At 44.7% G+C, this 19,364-nt stretch overlaps 1 protein-coding gene across 1 annotated transcript in view; it reads left to right on the top strand.

The window, feature by feature from the left end:
- The window catches only part of LOC143995846 (vomeronasal type-2 receptor 26-like), a 101,117-nt gene that overhangs the window by 44,373 nt on the left and 37,380 nt on the right, over positions 1-19,364 (top strand). The window contains exon 3 of the mRNA XM_077490564.1: positions 7,989-8,768. Coding sequence (XP_077346690.1) covers positions 7,989-8,768 — 780 coding nt within the window. The remainder of the gene's footprint in view (positions 1-7,988; positions 8,769-19,364) is intronic.

The following is a 19,364-nucleotide window of genomic DNA, read 5'->3' as shown; positions in this document are numbered from 1 at the left end:
ACTGCTCACCATCCTTGTGGCCTCATCAAATGGTGACAGGACAGTGCATACATCCCTGATCATGCCCCACTGGTGTGGTGAAAAAAACCTGAGCTCCCCTGACCCTGTCCTGGTGCCGTAGTTGCACAGGTACTCATTGATGTCCCTCTGCTGTGTGTGCAGCCACTGCCACATGGCCAACGTTGAGTTCCACCTGGTGGGCATGTCACATATAAGGCGGTTCTTGGGCATGTTCAACTCCTTTTCGAGCTCAGCCATCCGAGCACTGGCATTAAACGATCGACGGAAATGCAAATCGACTTTCCTGGCCTGCCTCAGGACATCCTGTAAGCCCGAGTGCCTGCCCACACAGGGTACATGGGTCAGTTGTTCCTGTCGGAGGGTGGAGAGGAGGTTTGTGCCATTGTCACAAACCACCATTCCTGGCTTAGGCTGGCGTGGCATCAACCACCTCTCGGCCTGCCCCTGTAGAGCTGACAAAATATCTGCCCCAGCGGGGCTCCTGTCCCCCAGACAAACTAGCGCAAGCAAGGTATGGCCTCTTTTTGCCTGCATACTTGCGTAGCCCCTTGAACGCCTACGGAGCACCGCTGGTTCCGAGAACAGAGCACTGGAAGAGGCCATGGAGGAAGAAGAAGAGGAGGGGGTGGAGGAGAGAGGTGTGTCACAACCAGTAGTAGCATTTTGGAGGCATGGTGGCGGAACAACCTCCAACACTACTGCACCTTGTCCTGCATCCTTTGCAGCTGCCAGAAGAGTGACCCAATGGGTCGTGAAAGATAGCTAACATCCCTGTCCATGCCTGCTGGACTATGAGTCAGCGGTAATATGCACCTTACCGCTGACCGCCATGTCCAGCGAGGCATGGACATTGCCTTCCACATGCCGGTAGAGAGCCGGGGACCTGCCATTGAGGAACCGCACACTCACGGAAGGGGGCCGAGTCTACCAACTGAAAAGGCAGCAGCTGAAGTGCTAGAAATTTAGCCAAGCTAGCATTCAACCGCTGGGCATGTGGATGGCTGGGACTGAACTTCTTTTGACGGTCCAGCAACTGGGGCATGGAAATTTGCCTGCTACAATTGGACATCGGTGTACTGCTAGCAGAGTGCCTGCAACTACTTGGCTGTGACACACCTAATTCTACACCTTCATTCCTCTCAGAGCAGGTTTCAGAGAGGACTGAATGTATAGTGGGGTTGGAGATCCCAGCTGAGATAAGACTCCAATAAGACTCTCTCTTACTACCTCTTTATCTTTCACTCTCTTTTTCTTACTTACCTTGATCTATCCTCATACACCTTCCCTCCCCCGTCTCTCCCACCCCTCTTGCACATCCCTATACCCCTTCCTAAACCAGGTAACTATATCAACCAATATCAATATTTACTCGCTGAATGCCAAGGGACTAAAATATACCCGAAAAGCATTGTATGCTGTTAAATGACCTTAAAAGGGCTCGGACCGATGTAGCATTCATCCAAGAGACTCACTTTAGGACAGGCAACCTTACTTTCCTCAAGAACCGACATTTCCCGCAGGTGTACCATGCCACCAATGCAGTGGCTAAATCCAAGGGTGTATCCATACTTATCTCAGGTAGAATAACCTGGACGTGTAGCGACACTCTAATAGACCCTGCCGGTCGATATGTGTTCATTAAGGGACTGCTACAAGGCACTAAAGTGACACTAGCTACTTTATACGCTCCCAACGATCAACAAGATACCTTCCTTAGCCACGCACTGACTCGGCTCACTGGCTTTAGGGAGGGCCGGCTGATTTTCGGGGGAGATTTTAATGTACCCCTGGTCCCTGCAGTAAACACCTCTTCAAGTTCCTCTTCTTTACGTACAGGCATACATAGGCGCATAATGCAAGACTTACGTGACGCTCAACTCATAGACATCTGGAGACTTCACCACTCGGGGGAAAGAGACTATACCTTTTTCTCGTCTCCCCATAAAGTATACTCGAGAATAGGCAATTTTTTAGTCCCGCATGGCCAACTGGAAGTGGTGCAAAATGTCGAGATAGGCAAAATCACATGGTCAGACCATGCCCCTATCACTTTGTGTTACTGTTTGCCTTCAGCCCAGATCACCAGATTCTGGAGACTAAATGAGAGCCTCTTACAGACACCGGAGGTACTGACGGATGTCCAGACAAAACTGAAACATTACTTTCACATTAACAACACAGAAGACTGTGATCCAGGCATCCTATGGGAAGCCCACAAGACTGTGATTAGGGGAATACTAATCAAACACGGCGCGCGTATTAAATGGGAAAGAGAACAATTGCTTCTCAACCTCCTTCATAAGATACATGAAGTAGAAATGAAACATAAAAAAACACCAGTCGCCTCCCTAGAAATGGAACTGATGTCCCTTAGGAAACAAGTCATTGATTTGCTAAACTATAGAGATAAGGCGGCCTTACAGATTTGCTTAAAATTTGCCTACGAGTCAGGAAATAAATGCGGATAGCTCTGGGCCTGAGCAGTTTGAGCCCAACGACTTAATACATATATCCCACAAATCATCAATCCGAAGGGACAAAGAAAGACCACTCCAACCCAGATTGCAAAAGAATTCTGAGATTACTACGCTTCCTTATATAACTTACCAGTTAGACCACAAAATGAACGAACGATAACAGACTACCTCATAGCTTCCCAGATCCCTCAATTATCATAAGAAGCACAGACAGACCTAGAGGACCCCATTACGATAGAGGAATTACAGCGAGCGGTTATTGGGTTGAAACCAGGTAAATCTCCAGGCCCGGATTGGTACACCCTACAGTATTACCAAACTCTCCTACTCTCCTACCACTATTAGGCCCTCACATGGTGAAGATGTTTAACGGTCTAGGCGAAGGAAACTCTCTACCCAAAGACTCATTAAGGGCCCACATATCCCTTATACCAAAAGACGGCAAGGATCCGGCGGTGTGCGGTAGCTATAGGCCAATATCGCTTTTGAATGTGGACCTTAAACTGTCCACAAAGATCTTGGCCAATAGACTAATCTGGTTCATGCTGGAACTAATACATTTGGATTAGGTTGGATTTATCCCGGCTCGAGAGGCGTGGGATAACACTACCAAAGTGCTTAACCTTATTCATGCAGTTGCCAAATCCACCACTCCATGCGTCCCACTAACTCCTGCAGATGCCTTTATTATAGAACACCAGCAATAAAGGATAGATACAGGTGTATACTGTGCTGGAGGCACACAACACCTACTAACTCCTGCAGATGCCTGTATTAGAGAACACCAGCAATAAAGGGTAGATACAGGTGTATACTGTGCTGGAGGCACACAACACCCACTAACTCCTGCAGATGCCTGTATTAGAGAACACCAGCAATAAAGGGTAGATACAGGTGTATACTGTGCTGGAGGCACACAACACCCACTAACTCCTGCAGATGCCCGTATTAGAGAACACCAGCAATAAAGGGTAGATATAGGTGTATACTGTGCTGGAGGCACACAACACCCACAATACCCGCTAACTCCTGCAGATGGCTGAGAAAAGAACACACTATCTAGCTCTTTCCCTGCACGCCGGAACACACTACACAAGGCCGCCGCGCTGGCGGCCTTATATAGTGTGGGGCATGTACTAAACCCCCTGAGCTATAATTGGCCACAGGCATCCTGCCTGTGGCCAATTATGGCTCTCTTCGCTGCCGGCGCTGTGATTGGCCAAGCATGGGGGTCATAGTGCCTGCTTGGACAATCATGAGCCAGCAATGCACTGTAATGGCGCAGTGCATTGTGGGCCGTGAGCGCCACACGAATTTGGCACGAATGGCCCACAGAGTTTTGGCTTTGCCGAACAGGCGAACAGCCGGAGTTCGGGTCGAACATATGTTCGACTCGAACACCAAAATCATCCCTACTGGTCACATCTGAGTACATACTCTGCTTATGATTTTATTACTAGTAAACTTATTTATTGCACTAGAACTTCATCTCTTTCACTTTTTTTTTTTTTTTGTTTACATCAGGGATATTGAATTAAAATTCATGGAGGTCCAAATTGCTTGTTTGTGCAATGACTCTGTCCTTTACATGACAGCCCCCTCCTTTGTATCACAATCTCGTTCTTACATCCTCAGTCCCCCTGCATATCTCAATCCCCCATCACAACAGTATCCTCTGTCACCCCTTAACATCATTCCCCCAACAGTAGCATCCTCTGGCCCTTCACATAACCCCCCACAGTAGTGTCCTCTGCCTCCTTAACATCACCCCCCCCCCCCACAGTGGTGTCCTCTGCCCTCTTTACATCACCCCCCCATAGCGGTGTCCTCTGCCCCTTCACATCACCCCCCCCCCACAGCGGTGCCCTTTGCCCCCTTCACATCACCTCCCACAACAATGTCCTCTGCCCCACTTCACACCACCCCTCCCATAGTAGTTAGTGTCTTCTGCCCTTTACATTACCCCCCACAATAGTGTCCTCTGCCCCCTTCACACCACCCCACCACAGCTGTGCTTATGCCCCCCTTTACAGCTTTGTCGCCTGAAACAAATTTTCAGCTGCTGTTATCTCGTGTGTCTGATTACTTGTCAAAAGTGACTCTGCTGATAACAGAGGAATGGAGCAGCAGAAAGACATGGCCCTTAGAGCTTTGTAGAGAGATCAGTAAACACTACAGATATATGTGCCTAGGTCACATTTAATGAATGGAGTTTACAACCACCTTAAAAGCTGGATGTGAGTCTGGAGGAGGTAAGTAGGCATTGTGTGCTGTCATACACTTAGATCTCTATGATATCAATTCTGACAAGTACTTCTTGTACTATGACAAGAGATCATTGTGTGCCATTTATATATTTAATTTCTCATATTTACTATGTTTGAATAATAATGTAGCGGCGACACTTTTGACAAAGTGTCCGCTATGTGCAAATTTCGTTTTTTCCTCAGAACAGTAAAGGGGTTCTGAGGGTTGATTGTGCAAGTTTAACTTTGGCCTCAGTTTGGCTGGGCTGTGTTAGGGTTCTGCCTGGTCATGTATACAGTTAGGTGCACATGACAGGACCAGAACCAGGCCTGGTTGGACGCTTTGGGTATCAGCGTTCCTCGGAGCTAATCAGTGGGCGAGTCTGGCCCCGCTGACGAGTCTGGGGAAGGGTACTTAAGAGGCTGAAATCATGTGTTTGGGGTTCGTTCGTTAGGCCAGAGCTGCCTGTTCCTGAATCCAGACCAGGGTAGCCCCGCGAGGGGTCCCATCACGGGAGCACATGCTGCCCCACAACATGGTCAGTTTGACTAGCCCCATTAGACCTGCATGGTCTGGGGTAAGGATCCATCTGTTCCTGAGTCTCGGAACCGGCTGGTCCGAGGCGCAGGAACTGAGGGAGGATTCAAGGCGTCTGGGTGTGCTCTCAACTTGGAGGGGCACCGCAGCCCATGTAAGTGATCGGGGGAGGACTCTTCGTAGGAGGGCCAACAAGCTGGCATCCCAAGAAGTGCCTGGTTGCTGGGTTGTCAAGGACATTAACGAATCCACACTTTTCCAGTACTGCCAAGGAGACAGAGAACGTCCCAGGTACTGAGGAAAGGTTCCCGCTCACTTTCGGTTGCAAATTTGTTCAAGGTTAGAGACTTTGCAAGTTCAGGATTAAAGTGCTGACTGCCATAATCTCTGGCTAGAGATTTGTTCAGCTTTGAGACACCCAGCTGTGAGTAGCTAGTCTCTGGTTTGTATTAGAGACTTTCTAGTGATTAGCAGTTCAAGGTGCCTGAGTTTCTTCCCCCTTGCCCTCTGTTCCCATACGAGACTGTGTTTGTTGGATGTTACCCCTGCAAATAAAAAACTTTCTAAAGGACTTTTATGGTGTCAGTGTCCAAAGTCGTTGACCCAGGGAACCCCTAGACCAGGAAGTACAAGCCAAGCTGAGGTAACGGGTAAGCCCAAAAGTCAAGGCCGCCCCATTGAGGGTTATGGCTGCTAAATGCTTCGCTAGCACTGACCCCCGAAGGAGCTGCTGGTTTGAATTGGGCCTGCACTCTACCAAGAAACCCCACTAACTTGACTCAATCCCCTTGGCACAGTACAATATAAAACAATGTAAAGTACCTGTATAATACCCTCAGGATCCTCTGGCTCCACCTGGTGGGGAAAAACAGTACGCCACACAACTGGGCACTTAACCAGAAATATTTTTACTGCAAGTATATTAAAGCAGGTGGTTACAGAGATTGCAGTGCCATCCCAACGTAGGATGTCAGTACAATATAAATCAACAGACAAATACAATATGAAAGATATATATATATTTCTATGTATCTAAACCTGGGAGCTTTAAAGTTATACATGAGGCCTCACTTAAAGTACTCTCGCCCGTATCTTCTTTCTGCGCTAGATAGAGATGACTCCTCTGATATTTGTAATCTAAAAGGTAGGTAAGAGTTAGCTTAAGGTACTCCAGGTATAACTCCAAGAATTTATACACAACTCTTGGGCACTAAAGTGAAGTAGGCCTCAAGCCTGCTCAATGTCAGGTTCCAGGGAGGCCTGTAAGTGAGTCTAACTGTGTGCAGCAAATTAACAAACGGTGGGTCGTAACCCGCTCACCAACTGGATTGGAGTTCTGGGTGATGACTTTGATCCGGCAACTGTAGCTTGCTTCTGTATCAGCTGGGCAGATGTTCTGTGTCACTCTGCTGACTGGATCTGGTCCTCTGATAAGCGTCTCTGGGCCTCGTCAATCTGATCACCAGCTCTCAGGCTCCGTCAAATCACCTTGCAAACAAGCAGGTTTGCAATCCGCTGTGAATGTCTGCAGCTGTCTCCCGGAAACCTCCTCACAGATCAGCACAGGCAGGCATCGTGGTCCCAAGAGACCTAAAATGGCCGCTGCTGTCCCTTATATCCACTACCCAGCATGCACTGCGTAAGAGAGGGTTCACAGACTCCTGGGTAACGAGGTCAACCTTCAGAATCCAAAACAAACAGCCACTTCCTGTACAAGTCTTTAGGTTGTTCTGAGGTAAATGATAAACAGGTGCGTTACCCATATTTGGCCACTAGATGGCTCTAGTAAGAAACCACAGTAATGTCCATATACCTCATATTAAAGCAGGGGTGCCCAACCTTTTGAAGAGTGAGGGCCACTTAAACGACTTAGTAGCCAGTCGTGGGCCACAATGAGCAGATGACAGTTCTGCGTCCACTCTGCGTATGCAAAGCGGAAACAGACACAGACCACTCTACTCTATGGGCCCTCTCATCTGATCAAATGGAATGGGGTGGATACACTTTTGTTTTTTTTAGCAGATTGGATTGGAAGGAGGCAGATGTAAATGCACACAAGTCTGTTTACATCTGCCACTCCATGGAGGTGAATGGAGGGTCCAATTGGGTCAGACAGATCATGTTAAAGAGGCCTAAGGCTATTACACTGATGGTCTGCGGTCTACCCGCACCTGTGGCTTTCCTGCAGGCTGGCTGTACTTTGCCATAGAATTCTATCATATCCTGCAGGTGTGGTACACCTTCCCACAGGTAAAACCAGAAGTCTATGGCTCAGTGCAGGTAAGCCTCAGGTACACTGTGCTACACCTACGGATCAATTTAAAAGCAGCCAAGTAACCACTGCAGAACAGATATGCCCATATATACACTGATATTAGTAATAAACTTTCTGTCCCATGCCACCTATGACAGGAGTTGGTGCTATACAGTAAATATGGGCTTATTCGGCTCTGCTCCGCAGCTGCCTGCTCCCTCTACCGTTGGCTTCATTCACAACACTGATGCTCTGGCATGGCTGGTAGACAACCTGCAATCTGGGCTTGCAAACCCGCCATCCCAGAGCAGGAGGTCGCAGGCCACATCAGAGGGCTCCGCGGGCCACTGGTTGGGCACCCCTGTATTAAAACATGCATAATCACATCAGTAAGCAAGGATGTCAGCTCTACAATAACATCCCATTAAAATATTTCCCAACATCTTATCCAGATCACTTATCGAGTCATTGACACTCCCCTGAGTGATAGAAAAATATATCCGACTTTATTCCGTGCTATACCAGACGACCGGGTCCATTATGCCCCTATTTTTACGTTATTGCGGCATTTAAGGTGGAATTGGGTTGGCATATTCTCATCAGATGATGGCAACGGTGATGAGGAGTCCCAAGAACTGAGTAATATGATGAGCCAACATGGGATCTGCACATCATATATCATTCCACTCATTGGGAATATTGAAAATGATATTCAGAAATTAAAGATTGTTAGGGAATCAACAGCTAAAGTTGTCATAGTGTGTGGGCCTTACACACATGAATTCCATCGGTTTGCTTCTCGTATGCGCTCTGTTATAGGAAATATCACATTTATTTTTCCACCATCATGGAGTAAAATAACTATTATGTTTTTCGATGACATTACACTAATCAACTGCAGCTTCATATTTTTATGGTCACCAAAATGCAAGCTAGACAAGAATACTTATAGTCATAGCAAGTATCCTAAACGCTTACATGACCCAATAATGGACGATATTTTGATTTTCACATGTAAGTGCCTCTCCACAAATCTATACAAAAATGATGTTTTTAAAATATTCTTTAAGCATCCTTACAAACCTTGTCCTAATTCAACAGATTGGTCATTCTTAAATACTTTTACAGTTTTACCTTCCTTTGCATACCTGGCTGTATATCTTCTGGCCAGAGCTCTACATGGCATGTACATGATGACCAATAATTCTAAACTGCATGGATTCCAGCACAAAGTAAGTTAAATAATAAGTGTTTTTATTATTATTATCCTATATTATATTATATAAGAATTATGTAAATGAAGCGAGATCCCTCATAGCATCCATTCACACTCGTGCGACTTCAAAATCGCGTGCTTTCCATTGCGACTTTACAGTGCGACTTGAGTCCAATGCAATTTTGATGAGACTTTGAATGAGTGCAACTTTGGCTTTGACCAATGTGATTGTTTGTGCTCTAGAGAGTCGCATACAGGTCGCATGTGTAACATGCAGGTGCAACTTGAATGCAACTTGATGGTTTACATTGAAAGCTTATGGCACTCAAGTCACATGAAAGTCTGACCAAAGCAGTGCAGAAACTACTTTGAAGTCGTTGCAAATTTAATTCGCACAGATATGAATGGTGCTCATTGGGAAACATGGGGTGTGACTTGTCATGCGACTATGCAGTCCAAAGTCACACAAGTGTGAATGTGGCTTTACTGTTTAGCTGATCATGAAAACTGCAATCACCTTTTGTTTGGAATTTATTGATTTGTTTTTACTATTTTTATTGTTTTAATAAAGAGCGTAAGTCTTTTTAAAGATTTTACGCATTTTGATTATGAGCCCCTGTCTCTAGGACTAAACCCATAAGGGTGAAACATCTCAGAGAAGGGTGGTCTTCAGGTGAGCACAGCAGTGTGTCTTTGGTTGGCTCAATAAAGTTTTATCGAGAAAGTGATGTCACCATTGTTCAGTCATGTGTTCTTTGAACCGGTACAATCTGGTATTTGGGAGCACAGCAGCCATTGCTACATAAATCCAGACATGTGTGATGCCATGATAACTCCACCCATCACCCTGTGCTTTACACTGACAACATAGCTGTGGTTTTTAACAAAATGGTGTCCACAGGTGCCGTTTTGTGGAAAACCACATCAATGTTTTCACTACAGGGCAACACCTCACCTCTCTTCCTGGCATCTCACCTGCACTCTGGGCACTTCATCTTTCTACAGGCAGCTAAACTGCCTCCAAGATCCATTCTCCTTCCTCAGTAGAGATTGGCTGAACACCCCTGGGTTCAGTTCACACTAGATCTCTCAAACATCACAAAAGTTTTGGCCTGAACAGTGAACCCTATTAAAGTCTATGGGACCCGAACTTGAAAAATCAAAAGTCCCCATTTTGAAGGCTTATATCCAAGTTATTGTCCATAAAACGGATATGGGGGCCCAGGTATTGCCCTGGGGGACATGTATCCATGCAAAAAAAGTTTTTAAAAAAATTGTTTTTGAAGGAGCTGTGATTTTAATGTGAAACAATAAAAATAAAAATAAAAATTTAAATAAAGTGCCTGGGAGGTCCCCTTATGCCGCGTACACACAATCAGAAATTCAGCAAAGCAAATTACCGATGAGAGTTTTTGTGTGTATGCTTCATCGGACTTTTGTTGGCCGAATTACCGCAAGCAAAAGATTGAGAGCAGGTTCTCAATTTTTCAGTCAGAAAAAGTTTCGATCGGAAATTCTGATCGTCTGTAGCAATTCCGTCCGACGCTCAAAATTCCTACGCATGCTCTGAAACAATTTGGCGCATGCTCGTAAACATTGAACTTAATTTTCTCGGCTCGTCGTAGTGTTTTACGTCACTGCGTTCATGGCAGTCGAAAGTTTGGTGAACTTTTGTGTGACCGTGTGTATGCAAGCCAAGCTTGAGTGGAATTCCGTCGGAAAAACCATCCAAGATTTTTCTGACGGAAAATCTGCTTGTGTGTACGTGGAATTAGTCTGCCTGTAAAGTGGTGCATCTGTAGCATGTATAGAACCTGCTGCAGCAAAACTGATATTTATAAAGAAAAAAAAAGGAAATTTAAATTGATTTTCCCTGCAGGCTTTATTTTGTAAACAAGGCTTGAGGAGCCAGTCTGAAGGATGAGGTCACTTTTAATGCACTCGTAAAAAGATTAGAGATTTTTTGGATACATTCTGGTGTTTCATTGGCAGCTGGGGGGATTTGTGCAGAGAAGGGAGCTGGGGGGATTTGTGATGAGAGTAGAGTTGGGGGGATTTGTGATGAGAGTAGAGTTGGGGGGATTTGTGATGAGTAGAGTTGGGGGGATTTGTACAGAGATGAGAGCTGGGGGGATTTGTACAGAGAGGAGAGCTGGGGGGATTTGTGATAAGAGGAGAGCTGGGGGGATTTGTGATGAGAGGAGAGCTGGGGGGGATTTGTGATGAGAGGAGAGCTGGGGGGGATTTGTGATGAGAGTAGAGTTGGGGGGATTTGTACAGAGAGGAGAGCTGGAGGGATTTGTGATGAGAGGAGAGCTGGGGGGATTTGTGATGAGAGGAGAGCTGGGGGGGATTTGTGATGAGAGGAGAGCTGGGGGATTTGTGATGAGAGGAGAGCTAGAGGGGATTTGTGATGAGAGGAGAGCTGGGGGATTTGTGATGAGAGGAGAGCTGGGGGATTTGTGATGAGATGAGAGCTGGGGGGATTTGTGATGAGAGGAGAGCTAGGAGGGGTTTTGTTATGAGATGAGAGCTAGGAGGGGATTTGTGATGAGATGAGAGCTAGGAGGGAATTTGTGATGAGAGGATAGCTGGGGTATTTGTGATGAGGAGAGCTGGGAGGATGTGTGATGAGAGGAGAGCTGGAGGGAGATTTGTGATGAGAGGAGAGCTGGGGGGGAGATTTGTGATGAGAGGAGAGCTGGGGGAGATTTGTGATGAGAGGAGAGCTGGGGGGAGATTTGTGATGAGAGGAGAGTTGGGTAGATGTGTGATGTGAGGAGAGCTGGGGGGATTTGTGATGTGAGGAGAGCGGGGGGTGATTTGTGATGAGAGGAGAGCTGGGGGGAGATCTGTTATGAGAGGAGATATTAGGTCACCTGAGACCAGGTGATAGATGCACTCCGTAGGAGTCAGAAGTGCACCGCTAGGTAGTGGACCTTAGGACTGACTGCTGCGGATTGTACCCAGGGAGATTCAGGACACAGGTCTACTGGATCACTAACACAGATCCCAGTGGGAGCTAGAGCATAGATTCCCCAGGGCACAGAGTCTAAGAGCCAGCAGGTGTTCACCAGAGCCTCCAGTGGTGAGGATGGACTTCGCTGCAGTCTGGCTCCAGGTCGCTGCCCCTAGGGTCTCACAGCTCACACTCACAGTAGACTACAGGAGAAGGAAGCAGCAGGCTGGAACAACAAGGATAGTAAGGGGAGGTCAGGGCAACTAGCAGACAGGAACAACAGAGTAAAAAAATGTTTTTTTGTGCGTTGCGCTGCTGGATTATATATGTCCTGGATGGGAGGAGTGAAGGAGGAAAAAAGGGGGATGGGGGGGGGGGGGGAAAGAACCTGCTATAGTTAGTGTGTATAGCGGATTTAGGGTTTTCAAGTCTGCTTTTTCACAGAGTTTTGCAATCCTTGCTGAATATGTCAGTAAATGTAGCAAGAGTAATAGGTAGCTGACAGGATCATAGGTTATAGTCCACAGTTAGTAGTTGTGAAAATAGCCATAGAAAGGGGAGGGTTTCTTTAGCACAGGCAGGTAGGCAGCATGTTCAAGGGTAGAAGGTACCTTGTAAAAGATATATAAACAGAAGAAAAAACAGCGCCAATCTAAGTGCAGTATTTTTAGATCACAGACATTTAATTTGTAAAGTTATACACTCACTCTCTACCAGAAAGTTTCAGGCACATCATGTTTTTTTAAAAAGGTCTCTGGGGGACATCGCAGGGCTCCCGAGGAGAAGCGGTTTCTCATTCGGCTGTGTCTCTCGTCCGGTGGCGCCGGTGGTTCCCAGCGTCGCACGGCCCGGTGTAGCAGCGTCAGGGAGGTCCGTTCGTTGGTACGTTGGGGGCGCTCTGCGATGACGTTCGTTATGGTTTACGTTGCACGCGTTCGGAGCATGCGTGCTCCTTCATCAGACATCTGGGTCACCATATTGGAAGTGGTTTAAATAGGGAGAAGAGCAGTTCTAATTGGTCGTTCGAGTTCAGGTTCCACCTTGTGGGGCGGAACTGTTCCGACCAAGGCATGGTGTTGATAAGCTATGTGCTGCAGGCTTGTTGTATATTGTTATTGTGTGTGTGTCCATAGAGGAACAGTTTAGTTTGTGTGTATATATAGATACAAATTAGAAATGTGGAAAAAATGATAAAAGTTGTTTTTTTTTATTATTTGTTTAATTGTTTTAGAAAACACGAAGATATTTGTAAAAAGAATTTTGTAAAAAGAGTACAAAAGGAAATAGATTTATAAAAGAATTAATATAAAAAATTATTAGAAATTGAAAAATAAAAATAAAAATAAAAATAAAAATAAAAATAGAAATAAAAATAAAAATAAAAATACCAATGAAATTAAAAATAAAAATAAAAATAACGATAAAAATATAGATAAAAAATATTCAATAAAAAGTAGGAAGTGTTTTTTATGATTGTATATGTGTGTGCATTTCGATTCACGTACACACACTTTTATGTACACATATATACATACACACATACATATATATATATATATATATATATATATATATATATATATATATATATATATATATATATATATATATGTGTACATACATACACACACACGCGCGCGTGGACCTACATGCAGTGGGATCTGAAAAGGCACGTTTATTCTGATTTGTGGTAGGGAAGGCGGGGGGAGGGGGGGGAGGAAAAGGTGAGGGGAGGGGATTCTAAGTCTCATTAAGAAAGTGTGATGGATACAGATTAAACAACTGAGTTGATTTCTATGTCCTCGTTGAGGCCTCCAGGCGTGAGGGTGTCTAAAGTATATATCCAAAAAGTTTCTCTCTCGCAGAGGCGTTTAAAACGCTCTGCGAGGGGGAAGGATCCAGGTATCTGTTCAAGGGCCCAAACTTGCATGCCCTCTGTGGACCCTTGATGGTGTTCTTTAAAGTGTCGTGGGATAGTGAGATTGGAATCCCCTTCTACTGATCGGCGATGTTCGCCGAACCTCTTTCTTAGGGTGCGAATGGTGTGCCCTATATAAAGTAGGTTGCAAGGGCAGCGGATCGCATATATTACAAACTCAGAGGAGCAGTTGTAAAATTCTTTCAGTTGGTATGTATTGCCCTTAGTGGTAAAGGATTTTTGGCGGTGGTGGACGAATTTACAGGTAAGGCATTTTAGTTTCTTGCATTGGTACATGCCCTTCAGGGTAAGGAATGTCCTGAGTGGCTTTGGCTTGTTATCGGTTTTCAATTTGCTCGGGGCGATAAAACTTTTTACGTTGCATGCTTTACGATATGTAATATTGGGGGTATCTGTTATAGAGGTTTTTAGTAGAGGGTCTTCTAGAAGGATACTCCAATGGTTTTTGAAGATCTTTTCCATTTTTTTGTGTTGGGAGTGATATTGGGTGATGAATCTGGTGCTGTGGGTTTGGGAATGGACAGTCAGTTTGTCCGGCATGGTTTCATATGGTTGGGATGTAACCGGGTGTGTTTCTAGCTGCGTGTCCAGGAATTTGGTAAAGGCTTTATCTACTAGGGTGGGGGGATAGCCTTTGTCTTCAAATTTTCTTTTAAACAGGGTACCTTGCTCGATGTAATCTGAGTTATGAGTGCAATTTCGTTTTAAACGATTAAATTGACTTTTAGGGATATTGGTGATCCACCTTGGGTGGTGGCAACTTTGGAAGTGTAAATATGAATTTCCTGCAGTGGGTTTAATGTGGTTTCTTGCGAAGATGGTTTTGTTGATATGGCAAAGTTCAAGATCTAGAAAGGGTAAGCTGTCTGGACTGGATTCAAAAGTGAAAGATAGGCCTAAATCATTGGCGTTACAATGTGAAACAAAGTCGTCTATGGGTGGTCCGGTGTTGTCCCATATGATGATAATGTCATCTATGTAGCGACCTATGTATATAATATGTTCTGTGTATGGATTGTTGTTCCAGATGTATAAAGTTTCCCAAAAACCCATTGTCAGGTTTGCATAGCTAGGTGCAAAATTGGCGCCCATAGCTGTCCCTTGGGTTTGCAAGTAAAATTTTTTGTTGAAAGAGAAGTAATTGTGGGTGAGGCAGAACTTTGTGGAATCTAAGATGAAATCTGCTTGTGCAGTTTTTAGGGATGGGTCTAGGGCTAAGAAGTGTTTTACTGCCCGAAGGCCAACAGCATGGGGAATTGAAGTATAGAGGGAATTGACATCCAAGGACACCCACTGGTAGGTGGGCTCCCAGGAGTAAGTTTTTAGAATCTCTAATAGGTGTGTACCATCTCGTATGTAGGTTTGAAGATTCATCACCCAATATCACTCCCAACACAAAAAAATGGAAAAGATCTTCAAAAACCATTGGAGTATCCTTCTAGAAGACCCTCTACTAAAAACCTCTATAACAGATACCCCCAATATTACATATCGTAGAGCACGCAACGTAAAAAGTTTTATCGCCCCGAGCAAATTGAAAACCGATAACAAGCCAAAGCCACTCAGGACATTCCTTACCCTGAAGGGCATGTACCGAAATGTTAGGTGTGACCTCAACAAGTCACCTATTTGTCAGGTTATGTTACCGTTTCCCAATTGTTAGTTAGAGTTCTTATCCGAGCAAAGAGACACAGAAGTATTCAGTATTTCTGCTCAGAAGTCCGTCGTTAACTCTAACTGTCTCTGACTGACTGTGGCTCTGAGGCTTGTTTATTACATCTTTTATAGACAGAAAAGGGCAAACATCAGCAAATGTAAAAAAAACAACATTTTCAAAGTAAAGACAATTCTCCGGGTGTTATCAGCTGATAAGACAATCTTCTGGGCGTAGACTGCTTTTTAGGGCTGATGCGGCCTCTCCTTATGCGTACGTGACTAAAGATGACTAGTCCTTATTTTAAAGAGAAGGATAGAAAAATACAAGCATTTAGTAAAACATAAGGTCAACCATTTTGTTTCAACATACCTCAATCCTTACATTTCCCCCTTTGACATCACCCCTCCCTCTTGCCCTGGGTCCACCTGAACAAGTTCTAGTCAGCCTATATCCAAAGTACTCTCCCTGACCGCGAGTTGTCAGAGGGGTATACACCCATCCCCCTGGACAGTACCAACATCTAAAATTCAGGAAGAGTGGCTTTTCTGACAGATGGGTGATGTCAAGAAACTAAATCTACCTATCTTCACAAAAGTTCCATCTTTTCCGCATCATTTACCTTGGCTTTCTTGCAAAAGCATATGAGCAGTTTAAAGCATGCATAAAAGAAAAATACGAATAAGAGCACCACTATAATCGTCATTGCTGCCTTCTTAACCCAAGAGAATAACCCTGAGAAACTAAAAGTTCCACCAAACAGATCCCAGTCGCGACCAATATTTCGGGCCTTCTCTTGTAAATTCTTTACTTCCGTACGGTGTTGTGCAATGATGTCATAATAATCAGGTACCTCAATGCTGGTGTTATGTATCCAAGTACAGCACTCATAGTCCTCAGTAGTTTCACAGAGTCCTGTCAATGCTGCACTCATACTTTCAATTGCTAATTCATGTAATTCTAATTGTTAATGCTACTGTTAGCAAGATCAGTATAGTTTATAGGAACTGCCATCAGTGGTATACTTGCTGTGCTGGGGTGTAATTTGCTACAAATCCAACATTTCTCATATCCTGACTCTGGGCATAAGCATATTTAAACTTCAGTAATAACATTTTTTTAGAAAATCCTTCATCCTTGTATATTTTATTCTGTGAGGTAACCAAACTATTAGCCAGAATTACTGAAACAATAAAAAGATACATGTTGTCATTTGCCAACTGGCTCCTTTTTACAATGAGAAGCGTGGATCCAGGTAGGTTTCCCTTCCAATTTCACTGAGGTTGCTGTAATCAATAGCACCTGGAAAGGACCTTCAAACCTTGGTTCCAGTGTCTTTCTGGTATGTTTCTTTACATACACATAGTCTCCTGGTTGTAGATCGTGTGTACCTGTGACAGAATTAGGGTCTGGAAGAGAAGAATACACACTCTTGTGGATTTTAGTCAGACGCTGTTGCAACTGTATTACATACGTAGTTAAACTATCACATTGTAATTGCATACTTTGAGGAAAATATAAACCTAATCTAGGTGCACTTCCAAACAGTATTTCATATGGGGATAACCCTGTTTTTCCTGTTGGGGTGTACCTAATAGAGAACAAAGCTAAGGGTAGGCACTCAGGCCATGGTTTGTTCAACTCCTGCATAGCTTTTTGTATTTTCAGCTTGATTGTACCATTTACTCTTTCTACTGATCCTGAACTCTGTGGGTGGTAAGGAGTATGAAAACTTTGTTGAACCCCTAACATTGCCATCACATTTTGCATTATTTCTCCCGTGAAATGTGTCCCCCTATCTGATTCTATTGTTTCTGGGAGACCAAACCTAGGTATCAGCTCAGTAATCAGTTTCTTGGCGGTGGCTTTTGCCGTAGCTGATTTCACAGGATAACTTTCGGCCAGCCTGAAAATAGGCAGATGCACACGAGAACAAATTCAAAGGGGCCGCTCTTAGGCATTTGTATGTAGTCAATCTGCAGTCTCTGAAAGGGATATTGGGCCCGGACCTGATGTTTACGTGGGGTTTTCACTCTCTGTCCTGGGTTATTAATCAGACAGATTTGGCATGCAGCACAGTAGTTCCTTGCAGTACTACTGAATCCAGGGGCTAGCCATCCTTGGCTTACAATCCTATACATAGAATTGGAGCTGACATGAGTGGGTAAGTGAACAGCCGCTGCCATTGCGGGGTATAGAGAACCGGGTAGACATATTTTGTCTCCTTCTCTCCATACATTGTCAAGGCCTGGTGCAGCTCCCTCCTTAACCCAACGGTCCTTCTCAATAGCCCCTGCTTGTTCCTGTAGTTCGATTAGCTGCTGCCATGTGGTTTCGGGCATACTCACCTGTACCGTGGCTAAGGTCTCAGGGCTTACTTCCCCTAGAGCTGCCTTCTTTGCAGTTAAATCTGCAAATGCGTTTCCTTTTGCCTCAGTTGTTTTTGCGCTCGTGTGTGCCGCTATCTTCATGATGGCTACTCTTATAACCTTTTGAAGATTGTTCAGGACTCTTTTGATTCCTTCACCATGTTTAACAGGTGTGCCTGCTGCTGTAAGGTAACCTCTAGCTTTCCATATGTGGCCATAATCATGTGCCACACCGTAGGCGTATGCGGAATCAGTGTAAATGTTCCCTTCTTGTCCCTCCAAGTGTTCTAGGGCTTTCTCTAGAGCGGTTAGTTCCGCTTCTTGTGCCGACATGTGTGCTGGTAGTGACTTTGCCTCAATTACCTGTGTGTCCGTTACCACAGCATAACCTGTGTGATATTTACCTTTGTCATCGGCAAATCTACTACCATCTATGTACAGTGTGTGTTCTGCATTTGCAATGGGTATGTCTGTGACATGTGGGAACCCCGTGGTTTCTTGTTCCATAAGTTGAAAACAATCGTGTTCATCAGATGTTATGTCATGAAATGAAAGTGTGTCAGAATCCTGAGTATCTTGTGCTGTATCTACACCATTATCATCATTACTCCCCCCTGTCAAATCTGTCTGTAATGGTAAAAGCTGTGCTAAGTTAAAAGAAGTGCATCGCTGAAAGGTAACATTGGGGGGTAGGAGCAAAGTGCATTGTAGACGCAGCTGCCTTGCCATTGATATGTGTTTTGGTTGGACCTGTGATAAGATGGCGTGTATGTCATGTGTGGTTTGTACCACTACAGGATTGTCTAAGACAATTTCTGAGGATTTGTCAATGATAATTGACACTGCTGCAACTGCTCGTACACAGGACGGTGATCCTCTAGAGACAGGATCGAGAGCCGCCGAGAAGTATGCTACCGGCCTTTGTTTGATGTGTTGTTGTGTCAACACCCCTGTTGCGTGTCCCGTGATTTCAGCAATGTACAAATGAAATGTTTTGGTATAATCAGGGATCCCGATCGCAGGTGCCGAAATCAGTAACCTTTTTAAGGTGCTAAAAGATTCATGACCTGCTTCTGTGAGTACATAGGGTACTATTTTCAAGCAATCATATAATGGCTGCATCAGAGAACTGGCATGTGGTATCCATTGTCTACAATATGACACCATTCCCAGAAACATACGAAGTTGCTTAAAATTGCGTGGGATATTCATTTGTCTTATGGCCTGGACTCGGTCTTCAGTGAGATGTCGAGTACCCTGGGATATACAGTGGCCCAAAAAGACAACCTTTTTCTGACATACCTGTAACTTAGTTCTATTCACCTTGCACCCTTTTTCAGCCAGGAATTGTAACAATGATAGAGTGGCTTTTAAACAAGTATCGTTATCCGGACAACATAACAATAGGTCATCTACATATTGCAACAATACACAAGTGTCAGGTGGTTGCCATTCCCCCTATTTTTACTTTTTAAGGTTTAGTCAGTGGGGCATCAGTCAAAAGACCGTCATAACCACTTATGGGTATGGTGTCACGGGACGTCATGTGTGGAGGGACTACTGAATCAGACAACAGACTGCGTGACGCTCCTGTGTCAACCAAACAAGGAATATGTTTACCTTCCACCTTCATCAACATGTGGAGCATTTTGTTCTCTGATTCAGCTAGGACTGGGGCAAGTCATGCGGTC

Source organism: Lithobates pipiens, unplaced genomic scaffold (assembly GCF_037356315.1).
Source record: "Lithobates pipiens isolate NorthernLeopardFrog02 unplaced genomic scaffold, aLitPip1_a1.2 Scaffold_19, whole genome shotgun sequence".
In the NCBI taxonomy this organism is placed as follows: Eukaryota; Metazoa; Chordata; class Amphibia; order Anura; family Ranidae; genus Lithobates; species Lithobates pipiens.
The sequence above is the reverse complement of the archived record's forward strand: the minus strand, read 5'-3'. Positions and strand labels throughout refer to the sequence as shown.